A 19,108-nucleotide genomic window follows, 5' to 3' on the forward strand; every position below is an offset into this window, starting at 1 on the left:
CTGACCACCATAATTTACCCCTTTCTTAGTCTCAGAATAGCTGTTCTGCTTTCCACTACTGTTACTGGAGAGTTAAGCTGTTGTTTATGCTTTCGGAAATTGGTATTGTTGGTAATATACTCACAAATCTTTAATATGTCTCTCTCAATGAATTCTGTCTTGTATAACTCCTGCTACTAGCAGCTCCTCTTTAAGTTCCTCATGACTGCATTTGGTTTAATGTGTCTAATCTTTCCAATTCTGATTCGGTCCCCTAAAGTTGTATAAAGGTTTCAATTTCAACTTGAAATCGAAAATTGAAAATTCAATTTCAATTCCAACCCATTTCTTTAAGTCCTTCTGTCAGTCTTTCTTTCAACGTCCAGTTATTCTGGGCCTCTGTTTCTCTTTTTTCTTAATCTTGCTCTCTCCTCTATAAAATACCCTTGGAAGAAGGCTTGTCGAGTCTCCCAAAACTCTGCAGGCTCTATTGGCTCTTTCTCATTAGCCGCATAAAAAACATAATTTCTCTTCTAATTCTTGGAACAATTGGGGGATGTGTAAGTATACTTGAACGTAACTTCCAAATGTTAGGTTTTTTCTCAAGGATTGTAGTATTGTTATTTAAATGTATAAGAAGGCAAATGGTTTTATTAGAAATAAATATTTATTTTACTGTATCAAAAATATAGTATTTTATTCTTGCTCGCAGTCTTTAGCCATGCTGGCTGTTGGAATGGATCTGCATACTTCAGCCAGACCTCGGGCCAGAGTTCGGATTCTGTCCAATGCTGTCCCCGCAAGGCTGGGCTTCTGCTTTCTGCGTTGCCGCTGCCTCTTCAGCGGGCACTTTCCAGCCAGCCAGTGGGGCTGACGGAATTCCCCAGGGCATCTCAAGGAGAGCTTCCGCCAGCCAATTTTGCACATTTTGGACATATTTTGCTTGCCTTCCCTAGACACCCCTTCCAGGTATCCCGCAGAAGCACCAACACTATGCAGCTATCAGGGGCCCTCTCCGAGCAAACACTGAATTTTAAGCATTCTGCCAACCTGCCCATCTTGGCCAATGTCGGGCCCGGTACACACGCATGGGCGTCACAGGCCGATGTTGAGCGTTTTGGACAGATTTTGCTTGCCTTCTACAGACACCCCTTCCAGGGGTCTGGCTGAAGTGCCAACGTTCCGCGTGTATCAGGGGCCCTCTCCGAGCAAACACCATGAACTTGGAAGCATTCTGCCAACCTGCCCATTTCAGCTCCTTTCGGGGCCCTGACCCACGGGTCAGCATCGCCGGCTGATTTTGGGCATTTTGGACAGATTTTGCTTGCCCTCCCCAGACACTCCTTCCAGGTGTCTGGCAGAAGTGCCAATGCACTGTGGGTATCAGGGCCCTCTCCGAGCAAACACTGGGTATTTGGAAGAATTCTGCCAACCCACCCATTTCAGCCACTTTCAGGGCAGGGACCCACGGATATTTGTACCCAATTGAGACGGTTCATTTCCATATTTGGGCACCAGCTACCCTGCAGTCTGAGTGAAAGAGAGGCCCTCGTGGATCCATATATCACATAGGAAGAAAGTTTGGAGATGGAACTGAGCAGATGCTGGAAACCTGAAACTCATGTTAACATAGGAACTAGCTTGCCTGGCCTAAACAGATGAAATTACTAGGAAACCAAGCTAGGTCTAAAAGTATTCATTTGTTTAATGATTCATGCTGTCAAAACAGGCGTTAGAATGATTAGAATCTCCAATCAAGAGGTTTTTTTTTTTTAAGTGAATCAAATAAAAATAGCAGATTGGTCTTAAGCTACCTCTCAACAAAAAGTAGGGGTTTAGTTAAAAATATAATGATGATAATAATTATCTGATTGTAAAGAAATATCCCATGATCCCAAGAACGAGAAGAAATTAGTTAGAAAAAGTTAGTTGAGATAGTGAAGCATAATGGTGCAAGTGTTAGCATCTGGAGATAGTTATCAAAAACTAAATGGACCTAAAGCATGTTAAAAGGACTGATTTATGCTGCAGTTAGAATTGTTTGCATTAGAATGTGTTTTCACTGTGCAATGAATTTTGTGCTATTAGAATCATATTCTATTAGAATTAGAATTCTGCTTTTAGAATCATAAAATAGTAGAACTGGAAGGGGCCTATAAGGCCAGCGAGTTCAACATCCTGTTTAATGCAGGAGCACAAGTTAAAGCATCCCTGAAGGATGACTGTCAAACTGCCTCTTGAGCATCTCCTTTGTGGGAGAGCCTCCAACCTCCCTAGATAATTGACTCCCTTGGCATACGGCTCATATAGTCAGGATATTTTCCATATATTTAGCTAGAATCTGCCACTGAAGTCCATTATTCCATTTCCTGCACTCTGGGATAATTGAGGTGATCCTTGTGCTCTGCTGTGTGACAGCTTTTCAGGTATTTGAAAAGTGCTATCATATCTCCCCTCAGTTTTCTTTTCTCAAGGCTAAATGTGCCCTGCTCTTTCAGTTGTTCTGAACTTTTTCTAGTTTGTTTATATAGTTATGAATATCTGTGATACTAAAATTGTATTTATTAATCTCTTCAAATTCTTCCAGATTTAATCTGACCTGATCCATAGCTTCTAATGGGTCCCCAAGCATCATCAGCAAATAGGCTAATCTTTATTTCATTCCCCAAACCTATTCCTTTTATTATGTTATCATTCCTAATACTGTTGGCTAGTAATTCTATGACTAAGCCAACAGTATTGGGGAAAGGGAACATCCTTGTCTAGTACCTCAGCCTAGGAACATTTGCTCCATTATACCATTGTTTACTATCACATTTGCTATATTGCCAGAATATAATTGCTCTATTGCACCTTTAAATCATTTTCAAAATCTTAATATTCCTATTAATATCTTTATTGTTGGCCATTCCACACAATCAAAAGTTTCAAGGAATCTAAAGATATTATGCAAGCTTTAAATTCCCCTTTATGTATAACCTCTAATATATTCAAAACTCTTCTAGTCAAGTTGTGCCTTTCTTCCTCTTTAATAGAATTTGGCTTATTCCTTGTTTTATTCATTAATGTGTTAAAATCTCCACCCAATATTAACGTATCCTTTCTTTATTATTTTCAATTCATTAAAAACCATTTTAAAGGAAAAAAAAGTGGTTTTCTTTTGGTGCAAAGATATTAACTAGTGTGTAATCATCTCTTATTTCACCTATAAAATCAAGTATCTTCCACTTTCATCTGTATTTCATTCTTCTTAAACGCATGTTCCTGTTCCTCAATCTTCTCATCCTGTCTTATGGGGTGTGGTTGGTTGGTAATTTGGCTGCTATACTCCCTTTACTCCACATTGCTGACTTGCCCTCTGCCCTTCCAGTCTAAATGGCCACCTGCTTCTACTAATCTTACGTCTTCCAGAAGAACCAAAACCAACCAGGTGAATTATCCTCATTTCCTCCCTTTCTGTCCCCTCCCCTCCCCTCCCCTCCCCTTCTTGTCTTTTCGTGTATATGTACCTGACCCACATGGTTTTGATTCAATTCCATACATAATTACCTTAAGAAGAATTTAGGTAACAGTTGGGTTGCCAATTTTTATTACTTTTTGCTTTCCATTAACAATCCATGGCTGTCCATCCCTTAGCATGGCACCCAAACCGAGACACTCTAGGTTGTTTAGGGGTTTAAGCAACCCAGAATTAAATCGATAACCAACCATGAATTTAAGGCATGTGGCAGAGGCAAAACACTTGCTACTGCTCCCACTGGGTCATTTGTAGGTTAAGTAACCCACACTGATGTTATGTGCAAAGTGAGCCATTGAATTAACAAATTATTATTTATTTGTTTAGGACATATAGAGAAAGTGGAAGATTCAGATACCTTATCTTTTGCCTATCAGGCATAGAAAGTAGAAAAAGAAAAAAGATGGTAACCCCAACTCAAGGAGCACTTCTCCTTTGCGCATCTTCTGCAAGACACATCTTCTGCAAGACGCATTCTCAGCGTTTTCTACAGGCACTTGTCCAAAAAAGGGGGTTTTGGGTTTTCCCAAAAAAGTAGACTTGGAAACATTTCCAATGTTCTAAATAATGTTATCTGACTTAACATGTTTGACTCATTTTTACTCCCAAAAGTCATTCCTTCTATAAGTAGGCAGAATATCTCATATTCAGTAAGCAAAACTAAAAACCGAATCCAGGTCAATTTTATGCATAAGGTAAAATATCAAAAATTTTCCCAATAGTGGCAAAATATTAGATCTAAAATACTTGCTTAGGGAGGAATTAAATTAACCATACAAAGTAATTTGAATGTTCTAGTCAAAAAAGTTGACATTTTATGTGGAAATTATTTTAATGAAATATTTGTAAAAATGTAAAGACAATACTGTATTCCCTTATCTTTGTTTAAATTTAACAGAAATGAAAGAAAGCACTATTAAAGGATAATTCCCAAAGAGAGTTGATCAACAGTTTAATTTTCTTTTGCTAAGCTATCTGTAGAGCCTTCAGCTTTGCTCACTCTCAGCACTGCTTATCAGTTCCATTTAAAGATGAGACGAGCTGAACAGTCTGTTTCACTAAAGGAAGGGTACAGACTGGGGAACCTGGGTAGGACACTGCTGTTACACTCAAATATTGTTTGTGGGTTCCCAAAGACAACTGGACACTGCGTGAACAGAATGCTGGACGAGATGGACCCTTGGTCTGATCCAGCAGGGCTCTTCCTATGTTCTTAAGCAAAACAACTGGTGATCACAGTCTTTGTTTCAATTTCAGTTTCCTTTATGTTTGTTATTGAATGCTAGCAAAATAGGACAGTTACACCATGTAAAAGTCTGGAACAGACCCAGCCTGGAGCCAAATGTATTTTGCAAGAATAAGGAAAGGGTTGCCATACCTTTCAGTTCCTCCATTGGCACCTGAGCACTAGTGTCCATCAATTATTATTATTATTGCATGGCATTTATACCCTGCCTTTCTTCCTTTTACAAAGAACCCAAGACAACTTACAAGATATTCCAGCTCTCTATTTTATCCAGCCCTGTGAGGAAGAACCTGGATCTTCCAAGTTCCAGTCCAACCCTCTCACCATTGTAACCACCACACCTCACTTCGAGGAACAACTTGCAGAAGTTCATGACCTATATTCAGCCCATCTGACATAACTGATGATAGTAAAACAGTCCAGACAATGATGGAAAAATGCAGACATGTATGGTGTGGCATTTTTTCCATGGAAAAAATAACACTGGACATTTTTCAATGGAATATTTCTGCCCTGCTTCACTGCCACTCAGCAGTATTATTTACTAATTTTATTATGAGTAATTGTATTTCAATAAAGCTCTCTGGCAAGTCCCAAAATTTTTTGAATATTGCTGAAGTCAATGTGCTATTTAAAAGGCTGCAATGAAATTTCTGTGTCCATTTCCTTGCTTCTACACATGCCCAGAAAGAAAACATATTTTGACTATATGTAGTTTTGTCTGTCTCTGTGAAGTTATGCAAATTATAGACTTCTCATTAGTTTGTACTTCTTTCCTAAATTCTTTCTAAAAAGCCTTGCAAAAAGAAATGGAAACATAAGCAAAACAATAGAGCTGCTTATTGTGGGCAGTGTGGTTTCTTAATCTTTACTAGATAGTGGGTATTTTCTTACATGTTTACCTGAATGTCATGGGCTACAAGTCCATTAAATGTGAAGCCTAGATAAAATTTTACATTTTCATTTCCAGGTGGCACTGAATCAAAATGCAAGGGTAAAATTGGAATCTTTTCAGAGTGACCTGATGCAAAAATTTTGCCACCTTCTGCCCATCCATTAACTCTTTCTAGCAGATTATGTACTTCACCTATCTTCCACACTTCCCCATTTTGCCATGCGCTTCGCCGTTCATTCAGAGAGCCCTTCAGGAACTCATCAATCTTTGCCCTGGGCACAATCTTCCTTAGACCATAGCCTTTCCCCAAGAAAAATATTGTGTAGATTCTTTTCTTCCGTGGAGGAACATCTTTTATTTTAGTGTCATGTAAGTGTTTCAATTTAGCAAGGGCTGATGTTAAGATATCATTTTTCCTGGAGTTAGCATCTTTGTCCAAAGCCGCATCAGGCCAATAAAGTAAAGTAAGCAAAAAGTAAGTGCTTGCAGGAAGTGAAGTTTTTCGCTTTTTAACAAATCCCTTGCTGCATTCTCGGAGTGCCGGAAGGTCCAGGAGCTTGGGTGAGCCAGGGGACAGACATGCTAAGGTAAAGTGACACAGTATATAATTGGTAAGGTCTATCTCTTCCCAACTCTCTTTCTGTGGGTCTTCTGAGTAGCAGCTTATTATTTTTTCAAGAGTTTGAACTGATTTCTTATCATTCTTATCTGATAGGAATGACAAAATGGTGGTGACATTCCCCCCTCCATATTTATAAATATTCATTTGCTTGATTAAATGAAGATTTTTGAATTTTACATCTTTTTCTTCAGTAAGTATCTCTGAACAGAAGTATGTTGCGAACTCATTACATTGTCTTTTGAGCCATCTCCTGGGATTATTCACTTGTTCTTCTCTTCTCCTTTGCCTTTTCTTTTTTTCACTTTTCTTCTCTTCTTCTCGCTCATTTTCATCATCGCTTTGGCTTTTCTCTGTTTGGAAATAACTTAGATCTTCTGAAATCCAGTCCAGAGCATTGTAAATATTCTGATGTAAACCTTTTAAGCGACTATGAAGGTTCGCCCATGGCTTTCTGATATCTTCTGGAATATAATCTGTAAGTAAATACAGGGAAAGTTCAGGATGCTCTCCTTTTGCATTTTTGGAAAATACATGAAGTGTAGATAATAGTTTTAGTAACTGACATCCAACATCTACTTCTCCAAAATAACCAGAGTTATTCATGCTTTCTTTCTCAGACCTTGCGGCTTGTTGTGCAGCTTTGAAGCACTTGATAGCTTTAAGAGCAAGTTCTATAATTGGAATGATGACTTCAGGAGTGTCTTCATCTGATTTTTTCTTTACTCTAGAGCAAAACCATTTCTTATATACTTGTCCTTCTGTGTCCAAGATGAAAGAATCGTTTGGCAAGCGAGATTTAGCTTTTTCTGCCCAGTGCTGGGCTTCTTCAAAATTCTCATGACCTTCTACACATTGTATTCTGGCAAGTAGTTGGGCAAGGAAAGCATTTTTTTCTAGGTAGTAATAAGCACATTTTAAAACTTCTATGGCTTTTCCTGAACTTTCAGTCTCCAAGATATGCTCAATGAATGGAGAGAAAAGGCTATCAGTGTCATCCCCTCTACTCCTTTTATCACGTCTTATAAACAGGTTTCTGATGAACTTTAGAAACTCTTCCTGCCCAAACCTATGCTGTAGCAATACCTGTTCCTTGAGCAATTCCATGGCAATTTCACTCTGGGGCTGACCTCTTGAGAGCTGATTCAGTATTTCCCCCGCAACCAGATAGTGTATTATTTGAATGGATGAAATATAAGAGGTAGTTTCTCTCAGCTCAGTGAAAATAAGTCGTGCCTGTTCACTTAAGTGACTTATGAAACCATATTGTCTCTTTTTATCATCTCCATATATCTTAAGTCCTAAGAAAGCCTCACAGTGGGATAAAGATATGTATGAATCATGCACATAGAAATTGAGTAAGGCGACATACCTCATCAAAGTGGTTTCACGGGAAAATGAGTCTATGTCTTTGAGGAAATGCTCCACAAATTCTTTCACATATTTTCTTTCAAATTCTTTGCTCATGAGGACAAATGTAAGGATATATTCAAATTTAAAATCCTTCTGATTTTCATATTTTTCTAGCTTTGTTCTAAACATGCTTTTCTCATCATCTGTCAGTTTGTGAATGACAGCAACTGTATTCTGAGGGGAAGTCCTGCAAAGCTTTTCAGGGAAATTGGAGCGTTTACAGCAAAGGAGGATGAAAGAAGGTCTGTGAGGATGGCGTTTCTTAGGTACCATGGCACCAGTTAAAGAAGAGCTTAGTTCATCAAGGTATTCTTCATCATAATCTTCCACCAGAAGAAGGACAGGGAGCGAAACTCTGAGATCTTTTTCATCATAATGTCGGAATTCAACTGCATGTTGACACACAATAGCAACTGGGTATGTTGTTCTGATGACAGCACATCGAAAATCCTTCCTTTGTTTCCACAGCACTTGCCTTGCGACAGTACTTCCTCCACTCCCTGGCTGGTGGAACACTTTCACTTTAGCCACAGGATACCTGAATCCATTGCCCTGCACACAGTCATTCAGCATTCCAGAAACTTTTTTACAAGCTTCCCGTTCAATAAGCTCCCCACACTTCTTTTTATCAGCAAGCCAGAAATTTTTCCAGCTGACTTTTTTACCTCGATGGAAAGCTTCATCGATCTCCCGTATTTCTCTTTGATTCAGAGAAATGTCTTTCATTTCATCACACTGATCAGCAAACAATATTTCAAGAGAAGACATTTTCTCTTCCTTTAGTGTAGGAAGCATGCAGAGCCCCTTTGTGGAAACTGGTAGGTGTTTGCAGTTTGTTGTAGAGGGCAGCATCTTTCGGATTGTGGCATCCACGTGACTTAGCTTCATGCCTACAATGCTGATCTGCTCTAGGGTCTCAAAGCTACAGGAAGCTTGAGCCAGGTTAGCCCACTTCTCATAGTTTTCTCGGGATTCAGCAAGGCATATTATGAACTGTGTGCCATTTAATTCACTGTAGAATTCATGAAAAGTGTCTACAATTGGTTTCTCCACAGGCGACAGCAGTAGGAAAAGTACCAGAAAAGAACCCCTTGGGAGGACCTCGTCACAGATATAAGATACAGTTTTCTTTAGATACTTCTTTTTCGTTCTAATCCAAGTGTTTTCATCACAAATGTTTTTATCCCCCTGGAAGTCGCTGCGTCCGTTGCAAAATATCCAGAACCTTTCATTTCCAGTTTCTGTTTTGCGTTCAGAATACTCTTTTAAGAAGTAACAGTTGATTGCATGGTGTTCTCTATACTTGGAGCACAAACCAGACACACAGGAGTCCTCATCAAAATCAAATACACAGAAAATGTTCAAGTCCTTCAAAAAGTCAATAGAATCGAGGTCTTCCTCTCTACATTTATTTGTAACAAGTATATACCACAGAGAGTTATCTATATAGTTTCTGTCAGCTGCCAATAGGACAGATAGTTTTCGCCCTAAATTTTGAGGTTCATCTATTTGATTTTCATGGTTAGATGATTCCTGCTTTTCTCTCCAAGCATCTCTCTCTCCTAAATTCTGAATGAATGCCACTAGATTTTCATTCTTTACTGGTTCAGATTTTGAACCAACCCTTTGAAAGGCAACTTTATCCTTGTCTAAGTTTACCTTATTACTTTTTTCATTAAAATGTGGTAGACGTACTTGAAACAACTTCCCTTTTACAGTGTTGGATGATGCTTCAATGTCAATTTCGACTACAAAGTATTGCTCATGCGAATCTTTCTGAATAAGTTCAATGAAAACAGGAGGGTGGATACAAAGTCTTGCAGCTCCTTGGTGATCACGGTCAAAGCATTTTTCTATGTAATCTAAAGCATCCACATACCAGTCCCTTTCTCTTATTGGTATCCCTACTATTTGTCCATGTTTCCGGCCCTTTTTTTCAACACTGTCCATGATTCCAAAGTGAATAGTGCCATTTGTTCGAACATTCAGACAAGCAGAAGCAAACTTGATCACCTCACAGGCTAGCTTTGCTTGCAATCTTTGCCTGTCCAGTCCTGCAGCTCCCTCAAAAGATTTATATTCATGGCAGGGGCTAATTAAATTGATAACACCTGTTTCTGGGGAGAGGACTGCATTTCTAACATACTTAAAATTGATGCTGTCACTTTTGAACGGCCTGAATGGGCTCAGGCGTACTTGGTCACCCAAAATAACAGTATTAGGTGCACTGTCTGTTTCATCAAATGTAGAAGTTGTATGTATTCTGTCTGTTTCATTGGAACCTTGGACTTTTGAAGTGCCATGTGGTAAGGCAATTGGTTGAACAGCAGACTGCTTCTGTTTGGTTTCCTCTAGCATAGTCCTTTTCACTTGGGTTGGTGAGTCCAACTCTCCGAGTTTTGGGCTTCCCTTCTCTGAATTGGTGTTGTTAGTGTCTGAAACACTTGCGGCCTTAACTTCATTAACAGCTTTGGTGTCATTAACTGCTTCGGTGAAATGAATCCCAATATTCTGCTGCAAGAGTTTATTTCTTTTGTGCATTAGTATATGGATTTGGCCTTGTTTCATGCCCATTCCCTTGAGGAATGGCTCATCTAATACCTCAAGTGTTGAACCAGTGACTTCCTCTTCACAGAGCTTTTCCACATACTCTTTCTTAATTCCAATGGAATCCAGCCAGCACTTAACATGGCCCTCATTCCATTCATTCAGACGTAACTCCTTGTAATCTGAAAATAAAATTAGTATGTTTTAGTATGGTGTTGAAATGTCATCCAGTCATTCCTGAAATCCTGTGTATCTAGCTAAATTTCACTGTTAAAAATGGATAGCTTAGTAGCTACAGTTCATCAGGATCTGCACAGTGATGCAGCTCCTCCCCCTCTACCCACATGACCTGATAGAGAAGGCTACCAAGTTTACCTTGGAAATACTTGCAGGATTGGATCCAGACCTGTAGGTGCTTGCAGGATTAGGGCCAGTCCAATCATGTAGACTGGCTGGGAGCCACAGGTGCCCTATAAAAGGCTTCCCAGTCCTGCTCAGCTTTGTCACAGCAATGTGAGTCTTTGTGATGGCTCCTTCACATTCCTGATTCAGCTTCTGCCTCCAGTTTTGTAATATCTTTGCTCATGCCTTGACTCTACCCTTTTCCTGACTCTGCCTTTGCCTCTGGTCTTGCCATGCCTGAGTCTTGCTTGTTCTTGATCTTGCTGCAAAGGGGGTATAAATTCCAGAACACCCTTTTGCATGTGCAAGGATCCCTCGTGCCTTTGGCTTCTCCTGTCTTTGGACAGTTGTTAAAGGAAACCAAAGTAGAGGGTGGGAACAATGTTCAACCTCCTCTAAGGAATCTCTGGGACTGGCACTTGCTGGGCCTTGAAATGGGCACTTCCCTGCAGTTGCACAAGTGCAGCTAAAAATGCACAAGTACATGTCGTTCTATTCTTGAAGTCATGCTGGTGCTGTGATTCGACTGAGTTTAAAATATGAAGCCGCATGTGTTCACAACAATCCTCTTAAGAAGTGTTTGCCAGCTATGATTTTGGCAATTCTTCGCTTGATATCACCGTAAACCATGAAAGGGCAGTTGTAGGGTAGGGATGGGAGTAAGCACACAATTACTAGTTGTGTGCTTCACAGCTGAAAGGACATAATATTGCCATCTAAATACATCAGATCATTACGTCTGGAGTCTATAGCAAGCAAGCAGCCTTTTTGGGCTGTGCCCACATCTGCTTGATTGATCAACAGTCCCGGGCACCACCACCATGGCAAAGTTCAAGTAAACTGCCAAAAAGGTTGGCTAAAGGGCAGAAGTGAGATCTGGACTTCAGCACACCAAACAACTCCTCTGAACCAGCAGAAATCTATTTTGCTACTGCCGGTAAGAAAATGCATTCACTGGAAGAATCCCACCAGGTGAGGTGAGGTGGAATATAAGAAAAGTGTGTGGGGTGCATTGATGCCCACAGTGAGATACCACTTTGCCTACTGCTGGTCTAAAGTTACTGAACCGCACGACTGGACTTGGGTCACATTATTTTGGGCAGTGCCCCATTCTCCCTCATAATGGAAGGCTTCTAAGAAACTTGAAGGGTGGCAGGGGTGGGATTTACTTGAACTCCAGCAGTGGGAACTACTAAATGTTCTACTAAATGTTGAAGTCATCCCGGGCAACCAGGAAATCACAGGATATTTTAAAAAGTGGAGAACTAATTTGCCTCAGCACTAAAAACACAATTACATTAAATTTGTGCCTAGCAGCTAGCCCCTTTTTATTTTTCCCCACTTTTAAGTAGGTACAGGGGTTCTGATCCAGGTTGGATATGGGGAGGCAGCTTAGAACCCTCTAAACCCTATGCCAAGGCCCAAAAGGTCTAAGCTGGGTCCCCTACAACTACCCCATAGTAAAAAGGGCTTAAAAGACAGGGCCACTGGATACAGATGATATCAGTTTTGGCTCTCAGCCAGCTGATGTGGATGTTCTGAGAGTGCAGCAGCTTGTTAAATACATGTTAGAAACGCAGTTATTTAATTTATAGTTGCTTTATTTTTACTGTGAGGTAAGGGCAGTTTATTGACTTCAAATGTCAAAAATCCCCATTCAGCCATGGAACTCACCTGGGCTAGTCACTATTCTCTTAGCCTAACTACCACACAAACTTGCCTTAAGAATAAAATAGGGAATAGGGATGGCATCAGGAAGAACCAGGTACAGTAGCTGAGTTTCTTGGAGAGCGGATGGGAGGAAAATGTACTAAATAATACATACCCATGTTGTCGTTGTGGCTGATTTCTACTTGTGCTGATAAGGAAAGCTAAAAAGGAAAATAAACATGTGTGATAAATGTTTGCAGTGTCTTCTGCTTGCCTTTAGGATATGCTAGATACTTTTCTTTAAAAATGTGTTGCTTGCACTACACTGAACAAAGATTTTATAATCGTGCCAGTGCACAGACTAAGTGTTCAGCCTATCCCGGTATACCATTGCTTTTTGAATTATATAGCAACAGTAACTTCAGCTTGGATTCTGTAAGCCCAGGTGGACATCCTGCCTGCCCTTCCTCCAAAGGCTCATTTGGATGTAGGAAGGAGCAAGAGAACTGCATGTGTGCCATGCGAGTGCTGTGCTAAAGCACTGGCTTCCCACAGGAGGAAACATTTCTGCCATTGGTTTTGTCTGTTCAGAGAAAAGTGTCCCATTCTCAGAATAAACAGCTGGAATGCTTTGAACTACACTTTGTGCCCCGCTTTTGAGGCAGAGAGTCTTGGGAGCGCAAGGGATGGTGGGCTGGGGCAAGCATTCTCAGGGGACCCCAGCCATGCCACAGATGTTGATTCAGATTCTTGGGAAGATGAGGGATGTATCAGTGATCTTGGGGAGTCTGTGTCAGCACAAGGTCCTGGGCTACAAGAGGAGCAGGAGGAGGGAAAGATTGTCTCAAGGCTGGCACTTCACCACACTGGACCGTTTCTGGGAATGGTTTGGGTGCACAACCTCAGGAAGGAGTCGCTCAGAATAAGGAACTCTCACATGTAGATAAGGCACTGAGCTGGACCCCATGCCAAGATGCCAGCAGAGGCGAGAGGCTCCATTGGAGGAGCAGAGAGCTGGGGGGAGGCATACTTGTCTGCAGCAAATCCCTCCTAAGGGGCTAAGACCCAAATATGTTCATATAGAGAGTTTCAGGAAGTAATCACTAAGCTGAGGTCAACAAACTACTTTGTGCATGCTCAGAGATCCGTTCAGGGAGATTTGTATGCAGAAGCAATGAAGAGCGTTTTACAAGGAAAGGGCCGATGGCTATTGTTTGGTTGAAGGAGGAGACTTGGCTTGTGAGAGATGTACAAAGACATAGTGCCTTGCGTAAGTGTTGCAAACTGAAACCTTCTAGATCTGGTGTAGAAGAAGCTATGAAATATTGTGAGATACATTGGCCCTAATTTGGAGAGATGGGCATATGTTCTTCTTACACGGTTTTCTAGTAAGGGTGTTTTGAGCTAGTGTGTGCCATATTTTCTGTATAAGTGATACAGAATCAGAACATCTTTTTAAGATACACTTCTTAGTTTCCCTTTTGAGGGAGCATATACTGCTTCCACTGTGAACAAAACTTACACCATGCAAGCTGAATTTTAGAGTCCTTTAAATCCATAGATTGCACTTGTGATTTCATTTCCAGTGGGGTCTAGCAAGTTCAGTGGTAGCACAACATTGGTTTAAAAAGCAGTGGGTTGTTGGGAATGACTCTACTGCCTTAGCATAGAACCCACAATTGGCTCCTTTGTAGGTTGTACAGTGTAATGTTTGAATCTGAACTACTGAGTTGTAAAGGGCCCAACTACACAGTGGTTAACTCATGATATGTTGTTGGGTTAACTGCTTGGTTCTTTAGCCCTTAAACTACTCGCAATCTAGATTCAGACATCACACAGTAAAACCTATGAAGGAGGCAATAATGGGTTGTTTTGTAAAGTAGAAGAGACAGGTGTGACACCAGAAGTGTCCCCAACAAGGTGTGAGCCAAGTCTATGTTTATTTTACCAAATCTCCAGCCCTTATTGAGAGATGAATCAGGTCTCCATAGCAGGTTAACAGTCTAGCTAGGAACAGATGCACAGAGGCTTCACTCTTCTTCAGGTTGGTTATTTTCTGCCCCCTTATGCATGCAAACACAGTTCTTAAATACTCATTGATCTCCAAGATGACTAATAGGTTGTCCTGTGATCATTCACACGACCCATCGATGTTTCTCACAGAGCACAGTGGCTGTGGATGTCAGATAACAGCCCATTGTTCTTGAGAGTTCTTTGCCTATTCAGTAATTCTGTCAAAGACGGAATTTAACCTTAGCTTGTAGCATGCTTATCTGTCTCTTGCTGGGGTCTCACCTTAACTTCCTGATTCAACTATATCCTCTGTTTCATAAAACCTCATTTTATTTATTTATTTAGAAAATTTCTATGCCGCCCCATTTGCCAAAGCCTCGAGGCGGCTTATAAATAAATCAATTAAAATACAATAAATTAACAATATAAAACAAGTTAACAATATAAAATAAGTCGCCCTGACCAAAAGATAAAATAAATAAATACTATTAATAGTTAAAATGACGCTTGAATAAAAAGGTCTTCACCTGGCGCCGAAAAACAAATAACGACGGCACCAGGTGGACCTCTCTGGGGAGCGCATTCCATAACTTAGGCGCCACCGCAGAGAAAGCACTCTTCCGAGTACTTACCCTCCTAATTTTCTTCATGGAGGGTTCCCGGAGAAGGGCCTCTCCCGCTGATTTCAGGGGGCGGGCGGGCATATATGGACATAAGCGCTCCTTCAGGTAACCAGGACCCAAGCCGTTTAGGGCTTTATAGGTCATCACCAACACCTTAAATTGGGCCCGGACTTCAATGGGAAGCCAGTGAAGCTGACAGAGGACTGGAGTCATGTGAACATAACACCCAGTCCCCGTCAGCAGCCTGGCAGCTCTATTTTGAACCAATTGAAGTATCCGGACTGTCTTCAAGGGTAGCCCCACGTAGAGCGCGTTACAGAAGTCAAGGCGGGAAGTCACCAACGCGTGTGTCACTGTCGCCAGGCAGTCGTACTCCAGGTAGGAGCGCAGCTGATGGATCAGCCAAAGCTGAAGGAAAGCGCTCCTCGCCACCACTGTCACCTGAGCTTCCAGTGAAAGCTCTGGGTCGAGGAGCACTCCCAAGCTGCGGACCTTGTCCCTAAGAGGGAGTGCAACCCCATTCAGGACTAGGTTCAATTCACCCTCACCAAAGCCTGATCTGCCAACCAACAGGACCTCCGTCTTGTCTGGATTGAGCTTCAGTTTATTGGCCCTCATCCAGCCCATTACCTCGGCCAGGCACCGGTTCAGCACAGCCACTGCCTCACCTGGATTGGTGGAAAATGAGAGGTAGAGCTGGGTATCATCAGCATACTGATGATTCCGCAGCCCACACCTCCTGATGACCTCTCCCAGCGGTTTCATGTAGATGTTAAACAGCAAAGGGGACAAAATGGACCCCTGCGGTACTCCATGGCATAGCTGCCATGGCGCAGAGCCATAGTCCCCCAGCACCACCTTCTGGAAATGGTCATTGAGATAGGAGCGGGACCACTGCAAAGCAGTGCCTCCGACCCCCAATCCCGCTAGCCTATCCAGAAGGATACCATGGTCGATGGTATCGAAAGCCGCTGAGAGGTCCAGAAGAACCAACAGGGACGCACTCCCCCTGTCCTTCTCCCTGGACAGGTCATCGTACAGGGCGACCAAGGCAGATTCAGTACCGTACCCGGGTCTGAAGCCGGACTGAAATGGGTCCAGATAATTAGTTTCATCCAAGAGAGCTTGGAGTTGTCCCGCCACCACCCGCTCCAACACCTTGCCCAGAAACGGGATGTTGGCCACTGGTCTATAATTAGTGGCCATCTCTGGATCCGGTGACGCTTTCTTCAGGACCGGTCGGACTACCGCCTCCTTTAAAGGGGCAGGTACCCGACCCTCCCTCAGAGAAGCATTAACCACTTCCAAGATCCAGATCCCAATCCCGTGCTTGGCGTTGTTTATTAACCAAGACAGGCAAGGGTCCAATAGGCAAATGGTGGGATGTACTCATAAGGCTATTCTGCTGCAAAACAAACATAATTATAAATCAGTTTCATTTTTAAATGTTAGCACTTCTGAGGAAAGTTGCAAACAGAGAGAGAGAGAGAGAGAGAGAGAGAGAGAGAGAGAGAGAGAGAGAGAGGATCTGACTGCATACTTTACCTTGCAATTCCAGTGTCTTGGCTCATGCTCTGGAAGTGGTTGAAGTCAGAAGTATAGTCCTCTGTATCCCCTTTCTGACCATAGGAATATATGAGCCTAGAAATAGAGTAATGCTGGTTAGAACTGGCATAACCCCATTTGAATAGGTTTGTTGATACAACTGAACAAAACCAGTTGGCAACTTCTGAGCACCAAAAAAGTGCAGGGCCCTGGACTCCTCTTTCATTACTATCTGTAAGCAAGAATCTTCCATCACATTTCTGCATTGTTTTAATCTGTAAAGAGGGAGCCCACAACAGTTGAGGTCACCCCCTGAATTGAGGATAGTTATCAGCAGTGGAGCAAAGAGACCCAATTTCAACATCATATGAACTTTTACTTCGGGAGATGATGCAGGGCAAAATTAACAAGAATAGGTGAGATGAAGGACTGAACCACTTCAGTTCTATCGTTCACTGGAGGATTAAAGGCTGAGGTGGGAAACTTGTGGCCTTTCAGATGTTGCACTGCAGTTCCCCATTTTTAAGCCAGAATAGTCAATGGTGAGAGAGGATGGGTTAATGACCAGTCAAATTTTCAACAAAGGATTAAAGAGCCTATTACTGGCAGTCAAACTCTGTATGGCTCAGAACCGGCTCTATTAGTACTCAAGTCGGATCCAAAATATTTGGAAAATGGTCACATACCAATAACAATTTTACAGTTGTGATTTGGGATCCACATTCTATTATTGTTAAAACGCTTTCTTGATTGTTTCACTCTCCAGAATGGTTATCATTCACTTAGTGTTTACCTGGGAGCTAGGCAACAGTGCCACCATCCATGAACAGAAATTGGACGGGGTTAAAACACACCTTTATTTGTAAATAGAAAGACCTCGGCAGTTATAGGTGGCCTAACAACAGATGTATAAATATAAATAAATAAATGCATATACAGCTGGAGATTCTCATTGAGGTTGCAGAAGAAAGGTAAAGAATAAACTTTACCTTCACCAAAATTGCTCATCCCGTCATGTCTATGCTTGTAGCTCCAGCACTTTCCCGTAGACAATGTTACTGCCCAAAGCTGGTGCCTGAGCTGGCTGATGAAGAGCTCATGCTACATAAGCAGTGCCTTCATTTTATGCAAGCTCTGCCTGGAAGATAATTAAACCCACAACTGCCTCCCGTGACAGGTGCCCTTCCTGTGCAGGTCTGGATCACTGCCATTCTTCCCTTTGTCCTAGGCTCCAATATGGGGGCTGTGAAAGGAAGGTGGTCGCATAGCTTTCCCCAGAGTCTGCTAAAAGTGAAAGACCATAAACACACAATCTTCCTCCTCGGCCTTCAGGCCACGGAGGGGCAATGACTGCTGCTTTTGCAGAGCACTTTCTTCATGCCATCCGTTTGCAGATGGAGGAGGAGGGCAGCCTGGTCAAAAGGGAGACAGAATTTGTGCCCCGATTCCTGATAGGCAGAGGGGCTGGTATCACTGCCTCTGTTCAGCTGCCTTGCTTTTAGAGACAGGAGAACTGCAGCTATCCAGGGCAGATGAAAGCAGCTGCTGCCATGTATCCCTTCTGCAAAGCGGTGAGCTCGCACCTTCCCACTCCTCTGCCCAAAGAAGCACTCCTGGGCCCATTCCCACACCCACACTTGTGCAGCCTCCTTCTAGGCCCTTTTGCTCAGGAGGAGGTTTCATGTCTAGTTTTCTTCTGGGGTTCTTCTATTGTTCTGCAATCCCTTGACATGTACTGGCAAAGTTCCACAATTTCGGAAAGTTTCGTTTCCTGCTACCAGGCTGCTCAAGGTTTGACCAGAGAATGACTCATATTGAGAGTACATGACTTACATTTACATACATACATACATACATATAAATATTCATATTCAAGACTGAATTGATATAATACCATTTCAACAAGAACAGTGTGTAATAAATAAGGTGCCTGATATTAATGTTATTACTATTTACATAACAGCCCACATTTACTATCATACCTAATTCCTCAATAGAGAAAATGGCTTTTGTCCACACACGCAAAGTAAGGTGGCTGTAAGGCCAGCCATGTGCCCCAGTTTGAATTCTAGCTGCCCTCTGATTGGGTCATATTTCGGGCTGCCATTCTTTCCCCTTTAATAGAGACCTATGCCCCTGTGTCACAAGCACCCCATGTTTCTACTTGGAAAAAATTATACTCGTCTCCATGAACTTCTGGGACATAAATGGCTGAAGGCAGGAAGAGGGCATCTCTCAACACTTGCGCGAACAAGGAGTTAATGCTGCTTCCAGCGAGCTCTTACCTCGAGTGGCATGTTCAGTCCGCAAAAGGTTCCGCGTTGGCTCCCGAAAGTGCAAATGCGCGAAATGCCGCTCGTGGAAAGGGAACCCCTCGTCTCCTTTTCACATGGGCCGGCTTACTCAGCACGGGCGCTCCCGGGGAAAGCTGCCTCCCCGGTCCCGAGCCGGCGCGGGACCGCCAGCACTTGCCGTTGCCCCGCCTCGCCCCGAGCAGCCCCAAAAGCGCGGGCAGAGGAAGCGAGGGCGTGGCTGCGGCGGCGGGGTGCGCCTGCTGCTTTGCCTTGGCCTGGCCTCCCTTGGCAGCAAGGGAGAAGCGAGGCCGCCGTCCCGCGAGAGGGAAGGTGTCCATGTGTAGAAGGAAGGACGGGGGATGCTG

The 19,108-nt window shown here is 42.5% G+C and overlaps 1 protein-coding gene across 1 annotated transcript; it reads right to left on the reverse strand.

Annotated features, from left to right (window-relative positions):
- Positions 1-4,267: 4,267 nt before the first annotated feature.
- LOC123033153 (sterile alpha motif domain-containing protein 9-like) lies at positions 4,268-18,887 on the reverse strand. Its single transcript, XM_044449586.1, has 4 exons — positions 18,735-18,887; positions 16,450-16,545; positions 12,444-12,489; positions 4,268-10,398 (listed from the first exon to the last, which is right to left on the reverse strand). The coding sequence occupies exons 3-4, from the start codon at positions 12,445-12,447 to the stop codon at positions 5,633-5,635; spliced, it is 4,770 nt and encodes a 1,589-aa protein (XP_044305521.1). The 5' UTR covers positions 12,448-12,489; positions 16,450-16,545; positions 18,735-18,887; the 3' UTR covers positions 4,268-5,632.
- Between the last annotated feature and the right edge of the window lie 221 nt (positions 18,888-19,108).

The sequence above is a fragment of the Varanus komodoensis genome, unplaced genomic scaffold (assembly GCF_004798865.1).
Source record: "Varanus komodoensis strain SLA01 unplaced genomic scaffold, ASM479886v1 scaffold59_1, whole genome shotgun sequence".
Lineage (NCBI taxonomy): Eukaryota > Metazoa > Chordata > Lepidosauria > Squamata > Varanidae > Varanus > Varanus komodoensis.